Source organism: Manihot esculenta, chromosome 17 (genome assembly GCF_001659605.2).
Source record: "Manihot esculenta cultivar AM560-2 chromosome 17, M.esculenta_v8, whole genome shotgun sequence".
NCBI classification, from domain to species: domain Eukaryota; kingdom Viridiplantae; phylum Streptophyta; class Magnoliopsida; order Malpighiales; family Euphorbiaceae; genus Manihot; species Manihot esculenta.
The window spans coordinates 24,624,732-24,649,100 of record NC_035177.2 but is presented as its reverse complement, the minus strand read 5'-3'; the positions used below and the strand labels follow the sequence as shown (position 1 = coordinate 24,649,100).

The following is a 24,369-nucleotide window of genomic DNA, read 5'->3' as shown; positions in this document are numbered from 1 at the left end:
CTAGCCTTTTCTTGGGTGTTTTCTATGCATGCTTTGGTGATGTTTTAGGGGGTTTTTGAGGAGTTGTTTATGAGTTGTTTAGAGTGTGTTTGGCACCTCATTCGAGTCCACCTATGTAGGATCGGACCCGAGGGACCGAGGAGGCCAGCAGTGTTAGCTGTTGCAGAGTCAGTCCAGCGTCTGCCAGAGGTGAGTGGAACTAAACTAATCTTTTATCTTAAAGAAAATCAAATGCCTAAAGCATATTCATGCATCATGATTATATGTAATAGGTTGATTGCACTAGTGTCACGAATATGATGCATTGCATTATTTGCTGTTGATGTGGATGGACCAAGGCGACTTCAATAGCCCATAGATCTATCATGATTGAAAGTCCTGTGTGAGCTCCTTCGGGGGCCGGGCATTGAAAGTCCTGTGTGAGTCCTTTGAGAGCCGGGCATTTGATGGATAAGTCCTGTGTGAGCCCTTTTAGGGTCGAGCACCATGCTATGTGTTGAAAGTCCTGTGTGAGCTCTCTGTGGACCGGGCACCGACAGAGGGAGTTTTGAGATAATGTCCAATCCGTGACGTGAATTGTTTGTGCTGTGACGCATTTCATGAAAGCATGTAATTAATGAACTGTTTTTATTGTTTCTACTCACTGGGCTTTTTAGCTCACCCCTCTCCCCTAACCCCAGGTTTGCAGGTCAGAGGTAGTCCAGGAAGACGTCAAGGGTAATGTTATGCTTATGTAATAGATTAGTGTTTTAGTGTGGACATGTAAAGTAAATTGATATAATGTATTGTAAGATAATGTAATGAGATGTAACGTAAAGCAGAGTTATGTTTATGGATTAGTACTGTGCTTGGCCCTAAGGCTTGGTTAGTCCCTTCTTAGTACATGATGTATGTAATGGTTTAATGTTGAGTTGTGTGTGAACCAAACTTGTGGCATGGGATGTTTACCACGCTAGAGTATTTGATGAGGACTCTAGTGGAGGTTTTATGCTTATGGTCTTGAAGCATGCACATGTTAGGTTTTGGTTCATCGGATGTGATCCAAGCTTGATGTATGTTATGTTGACCCAGCTAGAGCAATTGATGAGGGCTCTAGTATGGGGGTTTATATGTTTACAGTTATGTCGCATACAGGTCAAGCTCGGTATATACATTAGATGTTCAAGTTTTATGTTAATGTTTTGATCATGTATGAGATTTGACTAGGTGATAGGATGGATGTTTTGCTTGCTACGGGTCCCGGCGGCCTTAAGCCGATCTGGATCCTAGCGCCGGTAGCGGTCTGGTTTCCGGGTCGTTACACCTTCTCTCTCCAAATCCACCACCACTTCCCTGATCAACACCACCACCATCATTCATAAGATGGGATTCCAAGTCTTAGGATCTCTAAATCATTATTTGAGAGTTGTAAATTCTTTTCTTGGAGGGTTAATAGAGAGATGAGAGAGTGAGCTCTTGCAAAAATAGAGAGAGATTTATTGCAAAAGAGGTAGGAGTTATGATAAGGACACTGACATGGGAACTGAGGGATTAGTAATTTGGAGATGGAGAGTTAGAGAAATAGTATGAGAAAGAAGAAGAAGAATCTGCAGTGAAGAGATATTGGGTTTGAGTTTCATGATTTTAAAATAATGGGACTTTCAGTGAGGGTCAATTTTGTCAATTCCCAGACGGCTATTTTAGACAGAAGGACTACGAATTTGGACGGAAGAGAAAGTGAGGGACTTAAGTGTTGGGTCGCCAAAATAGAGGGATAGAAGTGTTAATTTTGCTAAATCTCAGGCACTAAAAAGTAATTTTTCCCATCAATTTATTTTTTAATTTGTTTATTTTTTATAATTTAAAAAAAAATAACTAATTTATATATCAAATATATTTATATCAGACTTTTCTGAAAGTGAATTTCCTAAAGATTTAATTTGTAAGAAATAATAAATAGAGTATTTAAAAATTCCTATTAATAACATAGGACTTTGGATACTACTCTTTTTGGGCATCAAGGCTTCAACAACTTGTCCTTTTTTTCTTCCTAACTAATCTTTAAGGTCTTTATCTTTTACTTTTTTGGTACCACATTTTGGCAATTCCAGTTGGCTTTATTATTATCAGTAATTATTATTATTTTATACTTCTCCGCTAATGATGCCAAATTGCTACTGCCAATATAAGCTTTAAATTGCTACTGCCAATATAAGCTTCGAATACCGCTGATCACGGAATAAACTTCACCTAAACCAAGAAAAATAAAATGGCATAAAGAGTTTTGGGTGATATGTCAACATGTAATTGGTTAAAATATCAAACACTTACAAAAAAAATGGTTCTAATTTACAATGAAATTGAAGGATTGTTCAAGGAATGGTCATGTTTTATTTCTAAACATCTCTCTTTTTTTTACCTGTTGAATTCACCAATGGGAAGAAGCTTTTTTATACCTTTAGCTTTTTCTTTTTCCCTTTAAATAATTTATCTAAAGGGAAAAAGAAAAGCAAAGGTATAAACATCAAGTTCTTTAATTTGAGTGAATTTAGAATTCTTTTACATTTTAAAGAAAAAAAAAATAAGGAAAATAGAAGATTGCGCATGCAAATTGGAGAACATGAATATTGAATAAATGCTTAAATGTGATTATTAGGTTTGTCCCACCTCCCACAATCCCCGCATAATTACTCAACCATTTCCATCATTACATTTTCTTTCCATACATAAACTTTCTTGGCTCCCAAACATGCCCTTTGTTAATTATTTTTTCCAAAAAGAAAAATATCATGTCAAATAAGAAGCTTCTTAGCCATATTTTTTATCCACGTATTTTTTAAATTTCAAATTTCTATAACCTTATCTCATATAATAAAAGAAATAATCTAAAATTAATTAGGTACCAGAATTTTTCAGTTCATGAGTCAGGTATTTTTCAAATAATAACAATAAGATTTCTTAGGTAATTTAAAATAAATTTGATCAGATTTGAAATGGATTTAAATTTCATTCTTTGGATGTTAATAGAGGTAAGTTTGATTTGCTTAACAGATAAGAAAGATACAAAGGGATTATTAGGCTAAATCATTGTGATCTTATTTGATAATTCAGATCTAATTAACTAATTAGGAATATAAGCAAAAAAAAAAATTGTTTGAATGGGTTTTTATTTTTTTAGGAGAGGGGATAATAATATTATTAAAAGAAAGCAAAAATTATTAAAAATAAAATAATGACAAAAAATATTTTTTAAAGTTTTTTTCTCATGCAGCAGGGACTACAATAGTCACTACTGCCTTCATATCCAACCAATGAGTTGAAAATATGGAGAGATGAGAACCTCTCTATATATAGAGATTGCACCCATTAGAAATTCTCAGTGAACACTGCCCACTACCACTTCTCATCTTAGCTTCCTATTGCTACTCATGGCTTCCTCTCCACTTCTTTCCTTTTTCTTCCTCCTAGCCTTTTTCTTTATTCAAACTCATGCTAGAGATAGCCAGTTTTTCAGCAAGGTCTCTGCCACCACCACCCCTACCACCACCATCAACAGCAAAGAGGCTGCAGCGATCCCCAACAAAGAAGAGAACTTGAACAAGCAAGAACAAGAACCAACCTTCATGCCAGAGACCCAAAATGCTTATGGCCTGTATGGTCAAGAATCCACCCAGACCCAGTTTCCCACCACCAATAAATTGGGTAATGAACCCTACACCACAGCCACTTACAGCCCGTACAGAACCCAAACCCAGTTTCCCACCACCACTAAATTGGGTAATGAACCCTACACCACCGCCACTTACAGCCCTTACAGAACCCAGACTCAAACCCAAGAAACCTACGACCCCAACACCAACACCAACACCAACACCAACACCAACACCAACACCGGCGCCAATTACTACAATAACAAGCAGTACAGCAACAACGCATACGAGGAAGAGCAACAAAATCTGAGCGAAACAAGCCTTCAAGAAAGCAGCTACACCACTCCCATGTCCGACCAGAACAACAACCATCACTACTACAATGGCGCGAATGGGTACAAAAACGAAGGGAAGCAAGGCATGAGCGACACCAGGTTCTTGCAAAATGGAAAGTATTACTACAACGTTAAGGGTGAGAACAACTATTACCCAAATCAGTACCAGGATTCAAGAGACAATTACGATACTAAGGGTTATTACAACAACAATGAGAATACCTCCGAGTACGGTAACTCCATGGAAAGCTACCAGAACCAGGAGAACTTCCAAGACTTCCAAGATGAGCGCTATGTGCCTTGAGTTATAGCCTTTTAATTTGGTTTTTTGATCAAGAGGTGTAGTCAAGAAAATGATTGAGTTGATCAGTTCAACTATATCTAATGGGTTGTGGCTTTTAGAGGTTAAATTAAATATATGTTCTTATGGAAAGGAGATATAAATTGATTTATTGTGGTAAGCTTGTTATCTTGTTGAATGTTTGCTTAGGTCTTAGGCTTCAAGCTTTCAGAAATTATGAATAATTAATTTAATAAATGTATATTACATATAATGCACTTGTGTTTCTAATATCTTTTATTATATAAAAGTTAGGTTTGTTTGTTTTTGTAAAGTGATGAGAGATTTAGGATTTGAATCATGATTAATTTTAAAAAAAGAAAAGACAAAAAAAAAAAGATTTTATCCATTAATTTGCGCCTTAATTGGTTCCAGTGACTGTAACTGAGAAATTCCACAAAGTGAAGTTCAAGTCTTATCTCATTCCAAGTAGTTGGGGTCCATGAACCCTACTTTACATACCAGAACATGGTACACAGAACCCTTAACCTTAAATCAGACAATCACCTTTGTCTATATGAGGAGCTTCCGATCGAGCTATGCGAAGGTTCCACTACCGTACAAAAACAAAAGGATATCGACCCAAATGCACCATCGTAGTATATATGTAAGAATCAACAGTGATCTTATCCTTCAACATGCAAACAACCATATGTTGATCAAAAGTGTTGAGCAGTGTGTAGCACCAAGGCACTCGCAAAACTTGCACCTAAGATTTGCGCAATTGACCAAATTTCTGTTGGTGGGCTGTGCTAGCTCTGCTCTGTTAGGCACTTGTTTTGGCTCTCGACTACTGCATGTGCCTTGTCTCTGCACCATGCCACTTGCAACACGATAGTCTTCCTCTTATTGACTAATGCATGCATGTGCCTTGTCAATTAACTAATCCTGTTTTCATCCATTGGAAGTGGGCATGAGTGGTTGAACTATTGGTATAACAAGTATATATCAACACAGGCAACTGCGCACTTCGGCTTCCGCCGTGATTGGTGGGCTTATTTTCTCATGCTTTGGAGTCTTTTTCTCTTTTTGACTTGTAGAACTCTACATGAGCTGGCTTCCCTTTATTTGGCATAGAAATACTTTAGGATTTTTTTTTTCTTTTTTCACATTTCAGTTTAATTAACTAATAGTGCTGCTAGTTGTGTAGCAGTGACATGAAACAATCTTTTTAATATATATTTTTATTTTTACAAAAAAATTATTTTTAATGTATAATTTTTAATTTTCTCACTTTAAGTTGTTTTTTAATCATTTTGCTTCAATTATTTCGTAATTTTGTCATTATTAATTTAATTATAAAATTAGTTATATTTTAAAGCTAATTATTTTATCTAATTAGGAATTTAGATTATTTTCACTTCAAATATTGTTAAATATTAAAATATGAAAATACATTGTATAATTTTTTTAAAACTATATTACTGTTAAGAGTTAAAATGGAATGTCACGAATTTTCATTAATTTTAAATATAAAATATTTTTTAAAATTTAAAAAATTGAGAATATTTTACTTTTTTAATAAATTTTAATAAATAATGAGATTTGTTATGCCCGGATGAGACTGAGTCTTAAAAAAAAATATAGCCCAAAGCTCATCAGCACTCCTAAAGCAGACCGGCTCGATATCGCATATTTCAACTCATTACAGGCGAAAAGAACTAAATGATCGTTTGACAAAAAAATACACTGATATCTGTATGTACAGATTTAAATAATAAGGATAGATAATATTATAATAAATTGACAGTTTTATGTCAAAAAAAAAAATCTTTTCAAGCTAAATTTGTTCTCATAATATAAAACTCTATTTTCTGATATCATAATACCAATAAGTAAATTTTAAATATTGCATGATTTTTGGTGAAAAAATCATTAACTAGGGGTGAGTAATTGTTGAAGCACTGATGATGTTGGTACAGAAGGGTGAAAATAGGTTGGGGTATATAACGGTGAGTAATGATCACACCCACCCACTTCTGTTGCCCACTCCATCAATTTTATCCCTTTTATCATAATGCCTATTTTCTGAACTTATTATTTGATCACCACTTAATTTATTACTATTCAATCATCAATAATTAAATTTTAATTTATGGACTAATAATTTTATAAATTATAAGACAAGGGATGACTTTTATTTTAATAATTTATTTGCATTATATATTTAATATTCTTGAAAATTTAATATTTAAATAATTTATCTTCACTATATATTCTGGTGTATGATAGTCTTATAGGTTTGAAAGCTCTTAGAAGTGAAGATGATAATATATTTGAGCAACAAATCCATGTCTTAAATCTTAGCCCCGGCCCATTGGGCCAACTCAATATAAAAACAGATCTGAGCTCAAATAACGAATATAAGTATAAGACACCCAGTTCCAGTTATGGGCTGATGAATAGTCCAATGGATATATTTTTAAATTATGTGATATTTGACGAAAATGTTTCTATTAAACAGTTAATAATTTAAAAATTATTTCTATTTGTTACTATTTAACATATGATTAACTTCGGATTTTTAGCATTCGGTCTGATGTCGAGTTTAGAAAAAGTAGACCCAAAATTCAGTAGCATCTTTTAAGCAAGCAAACTCAAAACTTAGTAGCACCTTCTAAGCATACTGACCTATCAGCACATCATTTAGCCCGTGATCGAAATAGACCGGACGGACTCAACACTTGAATCTCTTAGACTAGCACCAATGATGTGACAAAAAATAAGAGAGGAGGTCCGACTACGTCTCGGCTTTACCATCATGTACGCCGAAGGAAATTAAATAGTCACCTGACGAGTATGGAGGAATAAGTACGTTCATACATACAGTTTTGTGTAACAAAAATTAGTGGTAGTGTAATAAAGTGGCGATTACGGATCACTAAAAAATAAAAAAAAAGAAATAAAAAAAAATGACCTTCTAAATTAAGACCCTATTTTTTTATCTCAAAATAATTGTCCAATAGTGTTGGAATCAGATGCTTTTACGGTAGTGAAGGCTTTACTTTCTTCTTCAACTTCTGATTTTTCTAGTTTTGGGTCCCTTATTTATGATTGTAAATCTCTAATAGAAGAGATAAATTCAGTATCTGTGAGTTTTATTCCTCGATCTGCAAATAGTGTGGTACATCTTATAGCTAGAGCTGCCTCTACTATTTCAGACAGGATGAAGTGGTTGAGCACCCCTCCACAATTAATTGTTCATACTTTGATGTTAAACTTTCAAATTTGAATGCAATTACATTTTTAGTTAAAAAAAATATATATATAATAATATTTAAATATTTATTTTATAAAATTTATTTTGAAAGAATTATAAAAAAATTTGAAGTGCCGGTTGAATTGGGAAATTAGGGTGTCGACATCGCGGCTCTCGGGGAAGTTATTAGCCCAACTAACGACCAAAACATTGCTTTTCGTGTGCTCATGTCATGGCCACGTCTAACTGTTCCACTTTTGGGTTCTCTGCTCTCCGCTCTCTTATCTCCGCTGATAACGACATGATATATTTATTACAATATGACGAAGTAGACGATGATGATGACGATAGCCATGGCCTCTCTTTCCACTGTTCTCACATCAGCATCGCCAGGCCCATCCACATTTGCAGTGTAGCTTCAGTCTCTTCCGAACTGGAAATTTCAATAAATGTTTACCCCTTTGCCTGCCTACCCAGTCACCCATTTCAGCAGGAGTATTCAACTCTCGCATACAATGGTTGGTGCTATTAGCTGTAGAGTTGTTAAAGTGTCTTGTTACCTTCAATGCGGCAGAGAAAAGAGAGAATTATCGCCTAACTCTTTGCCAAGACTTCAAGTACGCAATCAGTAGAAGATAGCATATGCCCATGAATTGAACGCTCTTGATTAATTACTCTTTCTTTTCTGTAGTGTCTTTAAAACTGGTAGTGATTTATCTGTTGCGTTCCTTTTTCTTCCATGTCTGTAACAGTGTGATTATCAATTGCTCATTAAATAAAAATTTGTTCTGATTTCAAAATCTGAACGTACAAAGTGGGACCCTGGAGCCCAATGATTATCTAGAGGTTAAGGAGGAATATTAAGAGAGGACAAAAAGGCTAAGTTCACTTCTCTAGTCTTATCATGTACAATTTATCAGAAATTGTCTGCAAGAATTGAGGTTATCAATCACTCTTGCATTTCGTTTCCTTGTGGGAGCTCTACACATCCATGGCAACAACAGAGGTAAGAGCCACTCTTTCTTCTTGTGTCAATTCTTATTTTCCATATGTTAGCTATTGTGCTGATTCTTGATCATCTAGGTGTGGTTCTTCCGAATTGTTCTTTTGGGAGAATTCTTTTCTTTGGTTGGAATAGGAACTAGAGTTGTGCTTTCTGTTTTTGTTACCATTTGATTGCTTTGTAAGCAAAGTGTTTGCCTTCATGGGTGTGTGGATGGTGGGTGGGGTTAGGCTGGGGAGAGTTTTCCCATATGTGGAAATTTCTAATTATTTCTCCAATGGGCACAGTCGCATGAAGTGCTTAAAAACTCCAAAATTGGTAGTATATGGGATTTGAGTGATACATTTACTGCAAAATACATGAAAATGATCTTCTTTTTCCTTAGAAATCGGTTAGGTGCTGAAGTGTTGGTTGATTTAGGTGGCTTATAATCTTCAGTTAATTGTTTGATCAGTGTTCTGACCACTGCCTCTAAAAACAAGCACATACGAGTGATAAGGGAAGGAAAAGACAGAATGGGATTCTGATAATGCAATAGAGCAGAAAACTAATACATGTTTGTCAGCAAGCAGTGGATTTACACCATTGACAGTTCTGTTAATAGGAACTTTCTAGGCTTTTTCAGCTGACCGAACTGAGAACTGGTCTCAGAATTTAGAATTTCCACTGATTATAAGAGACCTAATTTGTCTAGTAAGTTAGAAATGCCTTGATTATTTGATGTTTAGGTCAATCTGATGAAACTGGGGTTCACAAAGTCTCTTGTAGAATCAGTTGTTCTCCCAGCAAGAATTGCCCTTTTCTTAGATTGATCTCAACTTCCTAAGTTATATCAAAATTTCAGAAAATTACTAGTCTTGCTTGTGAATCAACAATATGCTCATCTATACCTTTGCTCTTTGATTTTGAAGAAAGTTTTTCCAGAATGCAGCTAGGTACCTGTTCAGTATCAAGCTTCTTTTTCAGCACATTATGGGTAGATAAAGCATAATTTTCTTTTGAGTAAATTATATTTTAGTCTCTGAGTTATAGCATAATTAACGGATCAGTTCTTATATTTTTAAAACCAAACACTTATACCCTTTATTTTTATTTTGTCCAAATGCACGATCTCTCCGTACATTTTTGTATTAGTTCAAAGATAAATGACTAGTTAAACCTCTAAAAATTATTTTTTCTTCCCACAATACCTTTATTGCACCATACATATATAAAAAAAAAATTTATATCTAAAAATCTAAATCCTCCTTCCTTTCTCAAATTTGCTGCTATTTTCAATTTTATTTGCTTCAAAATTCAAGTAATTTTAAACATTTAAGTCCTACTTTTATACATTAAAGTCATATCAATCCTAAAAGTAAAATTTATATTTTTCTTAAATTTTCTGTCATTTTCAATTTCATTAGTATAAAATTAAACTAATCATATAACAATTAGCTCCTTCATTTTTTATACACTAAAAAACACGTCCTTATCCAAATTACTGCCATTTCTCAATTTTCTGAGTATAAAATTCAGCTAGTTATAAATATTTAAATCCTTCACATTTTATATATTAAAACACATCAGTCCATACTAATAAAATTTGTAATTTTCAGAAATTTTATGTCATTTTTAATTTCTCTTATCTTTTACGGTCACAACAACTATTAAAAAACTAACACTTTCATTCATTTAAACTTTTATACAACTAAAATATTTTTGCTACTAGCACAAGTAATAAAATATACAAATTAAAAATAAAATTTTCAAATTTCCTAATACACATTCAACCCTCCTAAATTTTTCTAAAATAATTTTAGAATCTTTCTTAACTTTCTTCACATCATAAAATGTCTCATAACCATTTGAAATAGAGATTTCTCTACTTGCAACTATCTTTCAGAGAAGAATGAGAGAGGAAGGAGGAGTTGTGTTTTCAAATGTAAAAGTTTCAATTAAATATGTTGCAGTTGTAGTAAGGATATTATGGAAAGAAAAATATCTTTTGTTAGGTTTAACCAGTCATTTACTTTTGAACTGACGGAGAAATGAATGAAGGGACTGTGCATTTAAATGCAATGAAAATAAAGGGGTTTAAGTGTTCAGTTTTAAAATACAGGGACTGATTCGTTAATTATAATATAACTTAAAAATTAAAGTGTAATTTACCCTTTTCTTTTTGTTGTTGTTTTATTGGTCAACTATACTCGGGGAGGGGAGTTGATTTCCCCTGTTATGGCAACTCCGAATGTTAATGTTGAACCTTCCAGCACAATCCACAGTGATCCCCCAACTTCTCATTTTGATTTTTATTCAGTTAATGAATTGAAGATCCTGGCTAGCTGATGAAAACATCAGTAATGTTAATTGATGTTCCTTCCAGGAAAATGAGACATTCAACGGATGGCCGCTCGGGCTAGAGATCATGACCGGGAGACTTCGAGTTATGGAAAGCATACAGGCTGCTCCAGCAGAACCATATTCCAATACACACTTGCGCTCACCCAGTTTTTCCTCATTCACATCCTCCAACTTTGACACTGAGGTGAAGTAACTACTTTTCTTTCCCCAGTTTCTCCATTTCTCTTTTAGGTGTGTATTCTATTAGCCCATGCTACAAGATTGCTAAGATGGGTTTTACAGTTAGAACCCATTTATGCATCTAGTCTACCTGGCAAGAAATGAATCCTTTATACCTTTGCAATTTACTTTTCTATCAATGACACACAAAAAGAGAAAAAGCTTGAGAAGTTTAAGCAAGCTTTTGTCTTATTACTGTTTCCTCTAGAATTAGTTCTCATGTCAACCTCAATTTTATTTGTCTGCGAGTTTAACCAGTCTACAGCATCCTTCTTCCAAGACCGTAGTGTGTCATTAGGCAGGCTAATCGGCATTCGACCAGGCAAAGGCAATGGAGACTTTTACTTCCCGAGTAGAGAGGGCAAATCTGTAAGAGCAGTGAGCTGTGAAGTATCCAGAGGACACAGACCAGAAATGTCTCAAGGAAATTGCATTCCTCTGCTAGTTGGCACCTTAGAAAAGATGAGCAGAAGCAAGAGCATGAAATTTAATGGTTATAAGCATTAGAAGGGAATAAACATGGCTGACATGAAGCACTTCTGTTTGTTTTGTTCTATGCTTATAAGAATCAATTGTAAATTGAACGACTGATGTTCTATTTCACATTCAAATAGAGCAGCTTTGTTCATTTTCTTCCTGCTTAACATCATGATGGAAAGTTTTATCTTAGGTCCTCCATTTATAAAAATGAATAAATTGAAAGTTTCTCCCACAATTTTCTGTCAATATCCTCAAAACATAAATTACTTTTTTGTTCTTTAATTTTGTTTAAATTAACATAAATATTTCTCCACTTTTTTAAAAATATTGCTTCAATTTCTGTGATTTGAATTTGTCAAATTAGATGTAAATATTCGAATTTGGCAATTTGAATCCAAATATTAATTTGCAAATCCGTCCAAAACCTGATATTATGCTATTTATATCTGATTTTTAAAGTTCGGTCGGGTCAAGTTAAATACCCGAAAATACCGTACCCGTCATCAACCCTACCTGATAATATCAGCTGAAAAACCCGGCTTGTAGTCAAAACCCTCTACTTACTGTCTTTAGTTGCTTCTCCACGTCTGTCCTAAATAATCCCAGTAGCCATGTCCGCCGCAGCCGCCAGGTTTTTCCTTCGCTCCACAGCCAACCGAACTGCTGGGCTTGCCTCTGTATCCAAGTCCTGTCTCGGAAGCAAACGAGCATTTTCTCCATTCCGTATCTCGAAGCAAAGTCCCCTGTCACACCGCATTTTCAGGTAACAAAAATCTAGCCCCAACTCAATTTTCTCAGTGTCAATAATATTTTTCTAAAAGGAAGAACTAAATTTCGAACTCAATTTATGATTTTTTTTTACAAATATGGAAGGTCACCGGTGGAAATGAGCTGCTGTGTGGAGACGATGCTTCCATATCACACTGCGACTGCTTCAGCCTTGCTTACTTCAATGCTCTCCGTCTCTCGCTGTAGCTATGGTTGGACCCCTGAAGGTAAATTAGATATGGTGATACACTCATGTTTTAGTTTATGCTCTGAATTTCGAGTGGACTAGAATTCTTTATCCACAAAAGATCAATAATTATAATTTTAAATTGAAAGATTAAAACCGAAATCCGAAATGAATTATTGTGCTTAAATGAAATTTGGGATGTTCTGTAATGTAAATCAAAGATGAAGGATTGCATAGTTAGTTGAGAGGCCGTCTGTTGCTAGTGATTTTCTTTTATTGATAAAGCAGCTGCCAACTCTTTTCAGATTAATTTAGAAGATTATCTTCTGATCCTTTGGAAACCCTTTTTTGTATTAGGTATCTAGGTAAGTGGGGAACATTGCACGCGTAGATAAATGATTAATTGCCTATGATGAGGAAGTCTTCATCCATACTGAAACCATTGTGATGTGCCCTTTTCTGCATCAAGATTTTGGTCTCATTCTTTAAGTAGTGCCATTTTGTCTCTCTTCTCTCCCTTGTGAAATATGAAAACATCCATTCTTCCTTTTGTAGGGCAATGCAAGCCTAGATGAAGAGCAAGCAACCAAAGATGCAGTCATTTGGATTCTTTTCTAATAAACTTTTTTAAAGTATTGGCTCTTTTTTCTTTGTTTTTTTTTTCTCAAGAAAGTAGTTAACTGAGGAGATGACTCTTCTGGAAATAATGTTGACAGTTGAGATATTGAATTCTATCGAGGGGTTTTGTGAATTTTTTTCTGTTCCTATATCTCCTCTTCTTTAGACATTGGAAACAAATTAAGCTTTTGCTTCAGCAATTTTTATGTCTGTAGCCATTGAACTAGATTTTTCTGCTGTAGAAGGCTCCTTTGTGAAAAGGACCACAAACCCCTATCTGGTTCAAAGATAATTGTTATACAGAGAATTTGCATTTTTCCATGTTGGTTAGTAATGATTTCATTTCTGTATGGCTCCTACATTTTTCTATCAATCCTTGTGAAAGTGAGGCTAAAACAGAACTATACGACAATTAGATGGCTATGCAAAAGTGTAGTCTTTCCTGAGTAAATCTAAATTAATTCTATCCTTTCCCTCATTTTCATATGAATTAGTGAATATGATCACATGAGACCATGCTAATTTGTTGTATTCACTCAGATTGCAATGATGATGTATGATGAATGTCTGAGGATTCAAGCAAAGTTTTTGTACATGCACTCAATTGGAAGGTGGTGAAGTAAAGTTTTTCTTAGCTCCATAGCACGTTAGATGCTTCTTGCTGTTTATAAAGCTAAGCTAACAACGTGGTGAATGACAATTCTGATTCTTTTATTTTTGGTCATCTGAGAAGTGTAGGAAGGTATTAGCTATGTCTTGTGTTGGTAATTGTACATAGTTTGTAATTCAAAATAAGATACTAACCCTGAATGTTAATCTTCTTGTCTTAGAATGTGTTTTTGTTACAGCTACATTTGCTCTTTTTCCACCTTTGGCTTTTATTGTTGTCGTTTGAGTTTGAGATATTCCTGGGCATCATTGAACTCAACTAATGGGCTTTAATTAGGTTGAGGAATTAAAAGCTCCCCCTCGTAGCACTGCTATCAGAATTCATACATGTTACATTCTTGACCAGCAATTTTGCAAGTAGATGGATGATTGTTACATATCTGCTATCATGCCACTTAGTACAGTAGTAGATGGATGATTGTTCTTCATTTGAATGTGGTGCATTGGTCATAACTTTTCATGGATTTCACTGGACTTTCTTAGTCTTTGCTTGACACATCATTCGCCTTGTTAGAATGAGATAATCCAAAAGTAGTTCTGCAAGCATATGTTAAGTAGGTACCTTGTGGAGATGGATATAGTTTTGTAATTTCCAGCTGCTTAGCGTTGACCTTTACTGAAATTATTTTTTGCTAACGCCAGTGATTTAAGTTATTCTGTTGTGGTTTTAATCTCTCCCTCTCTCTCTCCATTTTGTTCTATTGATAAATTATGCTGCTGTGGCTCTCTAGTCATAAACCCACTATTCCAATTTCCAACCCCCAATGAGATTTGCAGCAGAGATATCAGATATTAGCCAGTTAGCCTTAAAGGTGTCATGTCTGAACCTATTTATGGTTGGTCTCACTATGCTCACCTTGTCAACTGTGAGCAGTCCAGTTACTAGTTAGATTAGTTACTGCTTAGGTGAACTGTGCCAAAGTCCATTAATTAGTGCAGCTGTGCTTCCAAAAGCCATAATTTTGCTTTCAGGGCAACACTCTCATTAAATTGCGACACGATTGCTTCCAAGCCTGACCTTTGTCATCATCTGAAGGAACCCAGTTGGATCGAATTTTCTATCTTTCGAGTTCTACAGGGCAGTATATTCCAGTGCTTATTTTTTAAGCTTTTCCTTAAGTATAACGCATAACAGAAAAGAACATTTCTATACCCGTTAAGTTCTTGCGTAAAACAGATTGGACCTCAGAATCTCTGATTATTTTAAAAGCATTCAGGTATAACCATGCATTAAAAATGATCAAAGAAAAACATGAATGCAAAATCAAATGAATGACTACAAAGGCTTGGTTCAGTTACCTAAGTAGCTCTTCTTTTTTTTTTTCACATTTGTCTCCAAGGAGTATTACATTGTCATATTTCAAGTCGTAACCTGTAGGAAGCCTCAAGAGCTTGTTTTTATCTTGTTGAACTATCGACTAACGATCTTTGGGATTCACAGTCGCTGGAAGCCTCAGGAGCCTAAACCCTGCACTGCACCCACCCCACCATACCCTTCTCATATGAAGGATGAAAAAGGTTCCCTTGGATAAGTTTGAAAGAGTATGAATTGGAAAAACAGCGCTTCTCTCTCGATTGAGAAATTAGAAAAACAAAAACAAAATTTCAGGAAAAAGAAAAAAACGCAACACACACAACTTCAAGGCAAAAAGAAAAGGAAGAGCAAAGCAAATTGATAATGGGGCCTTTACTATTAACACAAATACTTCCATTCCAAGTTCAATGTGCACCATTTCTTCATAAAGACTGAAGCAAGTGACAATATCCACGCACTTAAATGTCACAAATAATCCTAATAGATGTTAACAAAGTTAAAATTAGGATATTAACCGATTTCATGGACACTTGTATACCAAATCCAGTGTTGTTGCAATTATATCTTAATAGCACCTCATGCAGTAGGACGAAAGAGCATAACCATCACGCTTTTAAATTCATAAACCACGTAGGCATCAGACTGCTGACTTCTACTATATTTCCATCACTCTTCAGCAGCAACAGTCACCAATTCATACTCCACCAGAGACAGATTATTATCCTCTTTTACAGTGAATGTAGCAGGCTCAGTGACCTCAATTCGGCCCCATTTGTCAACAGCTAGCCTCATGGAACCCTTAAACATGTCAATCTTCGCATTCCGGAGAATGACAGTAGTTCCTGGCTTCATCAAGTCAACTGCACCACATGTAGGTATCATTAACAACAACTCACCAGTGACCAATATATTTCATTGACATGCTGATGCAGTATTGGCAACGTAAATGGATTATCATAGCTCGTAAATTATTGGGCAAAAAAAAGGTTATAATACAAGGGAAAGAATGAAACCAAAATGACAAATCAATTCATCAGTGCAGGAAACAGATTAACTAAATGTAATTATTTCTTCCTTACTCCGCTTCACCTAAAAACTCCATATGCCAGGAAAAGGCATCATGAGCACATGCAATCAAGTTTGAAGCCATTCATAAGTCTTAACCATCACATTGTACAGTGTATGTGCGTGGAGCTTATAAACTTAATTAGAGAGGTCGAGAGAGTGTGAAACAGGGACGTAAGCTTGCACCACTGTGTTTAAAAAACTCATTCACTACCTTGCTTGAAAGGAGAAATTGAAGTTCTTAAATAAGCCATTCTTTCATTATTAACATTATCTAGATGTCCACCAATGAACTTTGATAGGTATTACTAGAATTGTCTTAAGAACCGTAAAGCCATTTAGGGCCATAAAAAAAAAGCTCCAGATGTCTCAGATTGAACTCCCTCTCCCTCTGTACTAAGAACTAACACCAAAATTAAACTAGGCGTAGATTCTTGTAACGTGAAATAAACGCTATAAACTATTCACCTTCATTATGTTCTCAAGGAAGATAAGGAAGAAAGAAAAAAAAAGAAACAAGAAACTAAATCAATTAACCAACCCACCCGAATCTGCCATAAGAATCGCCGAATTTAGCATTAAAAATAAAAGATCGCCACGACCCACCAAAATTCAAACAGAACACCAATCATCACAACAGAAACCAGTACGATGTACATACATCACCTAAAGATGTGCAAATGATAGATATAATTAGAGAAGAATTAGGATTAGACCTTGATCATTACGGGCGGTGAAGAGGATGGTTCCGGTCTCATCACCGACAAGACACTCAGCGATGCGGGTATTGCGGAGGCGGGTGGAGGCGGCTGTTGCTCGGCCCTTTTGCAAAACCGTATTAGAGGTCAAGACCTTGGCGATCAAGGTGTGGCCGTTGGTTCCAGGCTTAAGCTGATCCACTTTAATAAAGACTGGCTTTCTCTTCTCAGTCTTGTTTATGTTTCCCTGTTGCTGATGCTCCTGGTTTGGTGTCGTTGTTGCCATTAATTTTGATTTGGAGTTTGAAAGCTACGTTCTTGTTTCTGGGTCGAATTGATTTTGTTTTGTGTTGAGGAGAAAACCCTAAAGACAACGATTGTGGCTTTTCAATTGCGAAATGCCAGAATTTATTGGTCACCAGTAGCTGTTACTCCTTTATAGTGCCGTCCTAAGCTTTTTCCTGGCCGTTTTGATTACTACACGACGGGTCGTTTCTTTCCTTCAACAAACATTCATATATCCAAGATGGGAGGTAAAGGGTCTCGCTTGTGCCATTGGCCTATTCAAAACTTGCACCCTTTAAGGCGAAGCTCACACCGTTCGAGGACTCCTTTACTTATCAAACTTGTTTAAAAAATAGTGCAATTACAGAATTGTCCCAAAGTTTCAATAAAATCTACAATTTAGGCTTTGTTTAATCGAAAATAATTCAGTTAAATAAGTTTAAACTTTTTAAAAATCATGAAAATTGTATCTGATTGATTAGTATTCTCTTAATTTAATTAAATTAATTTTTAAAAATTTTATTCACTTTTCAAAGTAATTAATTTCAATTAAATTAAATCTTAATTTTTTATATAGTGAATAATTTAGCTTATAAATTTTTATTTTTTTCATTTTATAATTTTTCTTTATTTTATTTTTTATATACATAAAAAATATTAAATTTTATTAAATATTAAATAATATTTTAAGAAAATTTTTAAAAATAAAATTATAATAGTTAATTTATATGTTATTATAATATAAAAAAGAAAATAGATAAAAATTTTAAAATAATTAAAAAAAAGAGATGTGATAAAAATTATGAGATAGAATGAGCAGTATTATTATTATTTAATTGTTAACTTAAAAAATTAAATCAAATTAAAAGAATTAATTATTATAATTATAAGAATTAAATTAATAAATTAAAATTAAATTATTATAAAAATGGAATTTAAATTATTAAATTATTATAATTTAACAATAAATTTTAAGAGAATAACTCTTTTAAACTCACAAATTTACTTATAAATTTAATTTGATAATAAATACATAAATATGTTGTCAGATTCTGTTCTCCCAATTCCTAATTTCTATTTTAAAAAAATTATTTTATTAAAAAAATTAAAAATTAAAATAATAAAAACTAAACTATAGTTATTATTAAATCTAATCTAAGTAGGTTATAAATCACTTCAAAAATAATATAAGTATATTAAACTAAATAATACTCAAACTATGAGATAATCTGGAAAATTTTAAACTTACTTTTCGTCTACCCTACATTTAATTATAAAAAATAATTTAAATTTTAAAAAATATTTTTATAATATAATTTATATATAAAAAATTTCATAGTGTTAATAAAATTTTTAAAAATAATTTTTTTAATTATAAAAATATTTTTAATTAATTAAATTATTTAATGCTTCAAATGTTATAAATAATAAAATATTTTTTTTAATATTTCAATTTTTCTATCCTTCTAATAAAAATATAGTATATGGCCAGACTTGAAAGAGTTTTTCAATTGGGTGATTTATTAAAAAAAAATTATATCTTTCTCACTGATTCGAACAAGAGAGAGAAACTCTTTTTGAAATTTAGCTTTAAATTCATGCAACTATCCCATTCTTTAGTGTGTATAAATAAATTTTTTTATTCTTTTTAGAGTGAATCTGTGGTTACGAGTGAGATTTGATTTTAATATGCTCAATGTGATTGTTGTGGCTTTGTTTGCTTTTCAGCTTGATATTTTGCATGCGAGTTTGCGGTGCTTTATTGGCTCTTCTCTATCTCTAGTTGCTCTCGTTTTCACCAAGTTTGTTGAGTACATATCACATTTCTCATTTATTATCAAGTCTCAAATAATATAGTGTAGTCTCCAATGGAGAAATTAGAGATTCCAAAAGGTATGAATGGATCGCTGAAAAGGATCCTCACCTTCAAATAATGATGTCTTAGATTTGTCACTCTCTTATGGCTGGTGCTTCTCTTTACAGTGATAAGATCTTTTTCTGTCATCTATACATGAAGTGGGATCTCCTTGCTCTAAATATGGGAAAGATTTTTTGGTTTAGCTCTTACTTTCGACCCTAGTTATATTTATTTATTTTGTCTGAAACTTCCTTTTTTTGTTGTTGAAGCTTCCTTTTTTTGTTATTGCCTTAGTCAAGTTATCGGTGTTTGAATGCGGTGGAGGTAAAACGAGATGGATGAATTTCAGGTTGCTCTCTTCCAGTGACCTACTCGGAGTATATTTGGATATGCTTTGAGTCTTAAACCTTTTATATAGATTGGATTTAATTTTTATGGTTTTATTGTAATAGGCTAATCAAGTTATTTCTCTTTGCCTTCTATGGTTTGATTCAATATTAATTACTTTTGAAAAAAAAAATACTGATATATTATTGATGTTCTAAGATTAAGAGAAAATAGAGTTTTTGAGTGTGTGTAAGTTTAGTATGGAGGGATCACGTTTTTCTTTTTTATTCATTTTTCACTTGTCCTCTAGTGACGTATAATTGTCACTTTATTACAGTGTCACTTGTCTCTAATACGTAGAACCGTACATACGGGCGTACCGGCCTGCCCATCCTCGTCAGACGACCATTTAATTCTACTTTATCGCGTGTGCTGATAGAGTTGCGACGTAGCTCAACTTGCTCTCCTACCATCACATCAAACGAGTTAGGCTCCTTCTGGAAGGTTTGGGCCCTCAGTCAGCCTGGCCTGCTTTAATCACGAGTTGAATGATGTATTGATGGATCGACCTAATTAGCGGACTCTAATGGACTTTAGATCTGTCTCTTTTTTCCGGACTCGACTTCAGCCCTAATGCCAATGGTCATCAATTATTAACGGGACTCATTACGAGAGATTGTAATACCCGACTAGACTCCGGCATCGGAATTTCTACCGTCCGGTAGAATCTCAGATGTCGGAACCCTCTAGAAGGGTAAAATCATGTTTTTATAAAATATTTTCATGTATTTTATGGTTTTTATGAAGAAAGAAATTGAGTAAAAGTTTTATAGAAAAGAAAGAAAGAGAATGAAGGAAGGGCCCAGGTTCGGCCGTCGAACCTCATGTTCGGCCGTCGAACCTCATGTTCGGCCGCCGAACATAGGATACATGCGGAGGCACGTTAGACCCCCAAAAGTGGCCTGGCCAGCTACCTATAAAGGGGTCCCCTATCCAAAATGGGCGAGTTTTCTCTCCCCATTTCCGGCCAAGGTGAGTCTCCGTCCTCCCTTGTCGATCTTGTGTTCTTCCTTCAAGTCTCTCATGTTTTTATGAGTTATTTAACTTGGTTTTGAAGATTTTTGGAGCTAAGATCAAGATTTGAAGCTTGGAGACCCCGGAGCTTTCTTCCTCCATTTCTCCAAGTTTAGGTCGCCTCCCCTCTCGATCTTCAAGAGGTAAGGGTAGATCTTTAGCTTATCCCATGTTTTAAATAAGTTTTATGAGGGTTTATGGGGTAAAAATGCATGTTTAGGTTAGTTGATTGTTGTTAGGGTTAATGTTGAGTTTATGGATAATGTATGTTGTATGTGTATATGCTTTGTGTTGATTTTTGGGGTTTAGGATAGTTTGAGACCCTTATATGCTTGTTTGCTTGTGTATGCATGTTGTAGAATAGCTATATGCATGTTTGAAAGTTTTGGGAGGCAAAATGTGCATGAGGAGGCTGAGTTCTGCCACTTTGGAAGAACTCAGGTTTGGCAGCCGAAGGCACTTTCGGCCGCCAAACCTGCCTGTGGTGGCATGTTTTGGCTGCCGAACCCTGCCCCCGAAAGTTGGACTTTCGGCTCTGGATGGGAGTTTCGGCCGGCAAACCTGCCGCCGAACATGCATGAGTTTCAGATCTGGAAGGCACTTTCGGCCGCCGAAGGTGCCGCCGAAGGTGCATGACTTTCGGCTTTAGAGGGACTTTCGGCCGCCGAACCTGCCGCCGAAAGTGCCATGTTCAGTCTTCCTTTGCATGTTTTCTATGATTGTTTTAAGGTGTTTTAGGGGATTTTTGGGGAGATGTTTAGAGTCAAGTTTATGTATGTTTGGTCCCTCATTTGAGTCCACCTGTGTAGGCTCGGACCCGAGGAACCGAGGACCCCAGCAGTGAGATAGCTGCTTCAGAGTCTTTTCAGAGCTAACCTGAGGTGAGTAGAATGACTTTTTATGTTGCAAAGTAAATAAAGAAATTTTGAGCATGTTCATGCATCACGAATGCCATGAGATATATTAGGTTGTTTGCATTAGAATTCACGAATATGTTGCATTGCATAATATAATGTTGATGTGGATGAACATTGGATGATCCATTAAGCCCTCGTATGGAATGATATGATATGATGATGATACGGTATGGAAGTCCAGGAAAAACCCATTCTACGTCCCTGGCACAATGTAAGAGAAAGTCCAAGAAGACTCATTCTACGTCCCTGGCACATTGGAATGTTATGATATGTTATGTAATGGAAAGACCAGAGACCTATTATACATCCTGGCACTATTGGATATGTAGAAGGCTATTGGTGACAAGTTCATCCTTAAGGTGATTTGTTTATGATGTGATGCATTTCATGAAAGCATAAATTTTAATGTAATATTTTACTATTCTGCTCACTGGGCTCTACTAGCTCACCACTTTCCCTTAACCCCCAGGTTTGCAGATGCGGGCTAGACCAGGAAGTCACCAGGAATAGAAGTTTATGTATGTAATAGATTAGTTGTGGACATGAACGACAATGTAATGTAAAGTATTGTGTAATGATGTATATTGAGGTTTAGTATTGTGCTTGACCCTAGTATGTATAGTTAATCCCTTTGCACATGATCTATGAAATGTTTTTATGATGTATTACGTAAACCAAGCTTAGTATATGTTATGTTATCCTATTGGAGCATTTGATGAGGGCTCCAGTGTGGGGTTTATGTTCATAAGTATGAGTATGCACAGGTTAAGTTTGGTGAATGAAAGAAAAAGTTTAAAGTTTTTATATATATGTATGATCATGTATGGGATTCAACAGGTATACAGGAAGTATGTTAGGCTTGTTACGGGTCCCGACGACCTTAAGTCGATTTGGATCCTAGCGCCGGTAGCGGTCCGGTTTCCGGGTCGCTACAATTTCTCTCCCACGACATCTGAATAGGGCATATTGATCGAGTTTAAACAAGATGCATAGGATCTGAACAGAATTGACTTCCAAAAAGTAACGTAATTCAGCACTATTGCTTCCCATTTTCTTTATTTCTATTTAAAATCAATAAATTTATAAAATTTAATACAATTAATTTAACATTAGGTTTAGACAGGCATTTGAAGAGAATCTGTACTAAATTATCTTATGCAGGGTTTGATTTTGAATATAAATTTTTGTTAGACTCTAAAACTGATATTTCTGTTAGATTGATTTGCCGTTATAATACTCTAACTGCTCATAATTTGGTTAGAGAATTTATTAGGTATAATCATCTTTCTGTTTGGGACCATATTTCTTTTTGTTTAATAAAATTTTATTAATACGTTTTGCTTTAAAAAAATGAAATTATGTTGTTTTGTTTTAAAAAATAATATAAAATAAACAGAAACTATGATAATTATTTAAATTCAATTAATTAATCTAAACAGTTAGATTAAATATCTTATTATATATATACAGAAATTGTATTCAGAGCTTAATTCGAATAAATACATTTAGTTTCAGATTTAACACTCCAATTTTCCATCCCTTACCAAAATAAAAAATATAAATAGTGACAAAGGATTTTGATTTTAAATGTCAGTTTCTAAAAAAAATTGTTGGATAAAACAAGACCCTGAATTAAAACAAGAGTTCTGAGAGATTATAGTAGAGCGAGGGAGAAGGAAAGCCAGGCCTACAACAACTAAGGGGAACAACCGGCGGTGAAGCCTTGATCTTTGGTACCATTCACCCTTAGGAAATTAGATGTTTATGGAGAATATCGATAACGTTTGGCTTCTCCGGAGAGAAAAATTATCCTTTCATCGAAGAGAAAACTGGAGTCTAACTGGTACTTCCATGATTCCTTTCAACAAATGAAGCATCCTATATAGTTTTTTTTTTTTATTTTATGAAATCAATTATTCTATATAATTATTATATTAGATTCCTACAATCTTATTATGATTATTATTATTAATGAGATGCTATTATTATAAAATGACATCATATAATATTTTTATTTAAAATTATATTTATTTATATATTTTAATTAATTTTACTTCATATAAATATGTAATATTATAGTTACAAAATTAATTTTTATATTAAGTTTATATTACATCAACCTTTTCCTTTACTAATATCGTGATTTTCTTATAAATACCTTCCACGCAGTAATAGAATACTTATAAATATTAACATGATATATAGTTTCTGTTGTCCCAAAATAAGTGACCAAGATCGATGAATGAATTTCTTTGCCAGTTTTTCAGTTTTTATTCAAAATTTTAATAAAAATTTATGACTATTAATTCTGAAAGTAAAAAGGTGTTATTTTTCAACTCTTACTCAAAGTTTTAATAAAAAACTGTGACTACTAATTCTAAAAATAAAAAGGTGATGAATTCAATTAGGTTTTTCAAATATTTTATTGGAAGATTTTGAAAATCAATTAAAATCAGATACTCATGTAAATGATAGAAGCAATTAAATGAAAGCAGAGATCAAAATAGCAAGCTAATTTTATCAAAAGCTTATCAGCAATAATTCTAACTTACAAATAGATATATCAAATTAATAATGAAAGCTTAAAAGTAAGGAGATAAGGGAGAAGAAGTTCAAACACTAAGATTTTATAGTGGTTCGGCAAACTTAGCCTACGTCCACTATCCAAGGTCCTTTCTTGAGTCTTCACTTCACTAAATCTCTTTTAATAGGCAAGAGAACAGTCTTTCATACAACCAACAAGCTTCCTAGGTGCTTGTGGACCTTTATACGTTTGATTCACGCTCAAATTCTCACTTAAACTTTAACAGGTGTTTAGGACATCTATCAAGTGACCACACACTTGATCAACCTTATATAGGTTTTTATTCAGAAGAAAGACACTCTCAACAACTCTTATCAGATATAGCAGAAATGCTATTAAGAATAGAGAGTAGATTTGCCAATGAAGATCAGGTGTAAGAATGAAAAGTTTTTAATGCAAAAGTTTCAGATACTCTCAGAGATTCAATGCTTTCATTTTTATATTTATGAAGAGATT

At 34.2% G+C, this 24,369-nt stretch overlaps 4 protein-coding genes across 7 annotated transcripts; 3 read left to right on the top strand and 1 right to left on the bottom strand.

Moving 5' to 3' along the window:
* Window positions 1-3,348: 3,348 nt before the first annotated feature.
* LOC110604487 (protein E6) lies at window positions 3,349-4,425 on the top strand. Its single transcript, XM_021742666.2, has one exon. The coding sequence runs from the start codon at window positions 3,408-3,410 to the stop codon at window positions 4,266-4,268; it is 861 nt and encodes a 286-aa protein (XP_021598358.1). The 5' UTR covers window positions 3,349-3,407; the 3' UTR covers window positions 4,269-4,425.
* Window positions 4,426-7,757: 3,332 nt separating this feature from the next.
* On the top strand, window positions 7,758-11,714 carry LOC110605690. Of its 2 annotated transcripts, none has more exons than XM_043952575.1 (3): window positions 7,758-8,509; window positions 10,872-11,033; window positions 11,327-11,714. In XM_043952575.1, the coding sequence occupies exons 1-3, from the start codon at window positions 8,495-8,497 to the stop codon at window positions 11,573-11,575; spliced, it is 426 nt and encodes a 141-aa protein (XP_043808510.1). In that variant the 5' UTR covers window positions 7,758-8,494; the 3' UTR covers window positions 11,576-11,714. The 2 variants fall into 2 exon arrangements, with proteins under 2 accessions (XP_043808510.1, XP_021600029.1); XM_021744337.2 differs by lacking the exon at window positions 7,758-8,509 and adding an exon at window positions 10,182-10,769.
* Window positions 11,715-12,052: 338 nt separating this feature from the next.
* LOC110605692 (protein NUCLEAR FUSION DEFECTIVE 6, mitochondrial) lies at window positions 12,053-13,989 on the top strand. 3 transcript variants are annotated; one of them, XM_021744342.2, is made up of 4 exons: window positions 12,145-12,311; window positions 12,422-12,543; window positions 12,861-12,868; window positions 13,059-13,442. In XM_021744342.2, exons 1-3 carry the CDS (start codon window positions 12,160-12,162, stop codon window positions 12,866-12,868), a joined length of 282 nt encoding a protein of 93 aa, XP_021600034.1. In that variant the 5' UTR covers window positions 12,145-12,159; the 3' UTR covers window positions 13,059-13,442. The 3 variants fall into 3 exon arrangements, with proteins under 3 accessions (XP_021600033.1, XP_021600032.1, XP_021600034.1); XM_021744341.2 differs by lacking the exons at window positions 12,861-12,868; window positions 13,059-13,442 and adding an exon at window positions 13,662-13,989 and having other exon boundaries at window positions 12,053-12,311; XM_021744340.2 differs by lacking the exon at window positions 12,861-12,868 and having other exon boundaries at window positions 12,059-12,311.
* A 1,473-nt stretch (window positions 13,990-15,462) lies between these two features.
* Window positions 15,463-17,368, bottom strand: LOC110604484 (uncharacterized protein At4g28440). Its single transcript, XM_021742663.2, has 2 exons — window positions 16,887-17,368; window positions 15,463-15,965 (listed from the first exon to the last, which is right to left on the bottom strand). The coding sequence occupies exons 1-2, from the start codon at window positions 17,152-17,154 to the stop codon at window positions 15,772-15,774; spliced, it is 462 nt and encodes a 153-aa protein (XP_021598355.1). The 5' UTR covers window positions 17,155-17,368; the 3' UTR covers window positions 15,463-15,771.
* Between the last annotated feature and the right edge of the window lie 7,001 nt (window positions 17,369-24,369).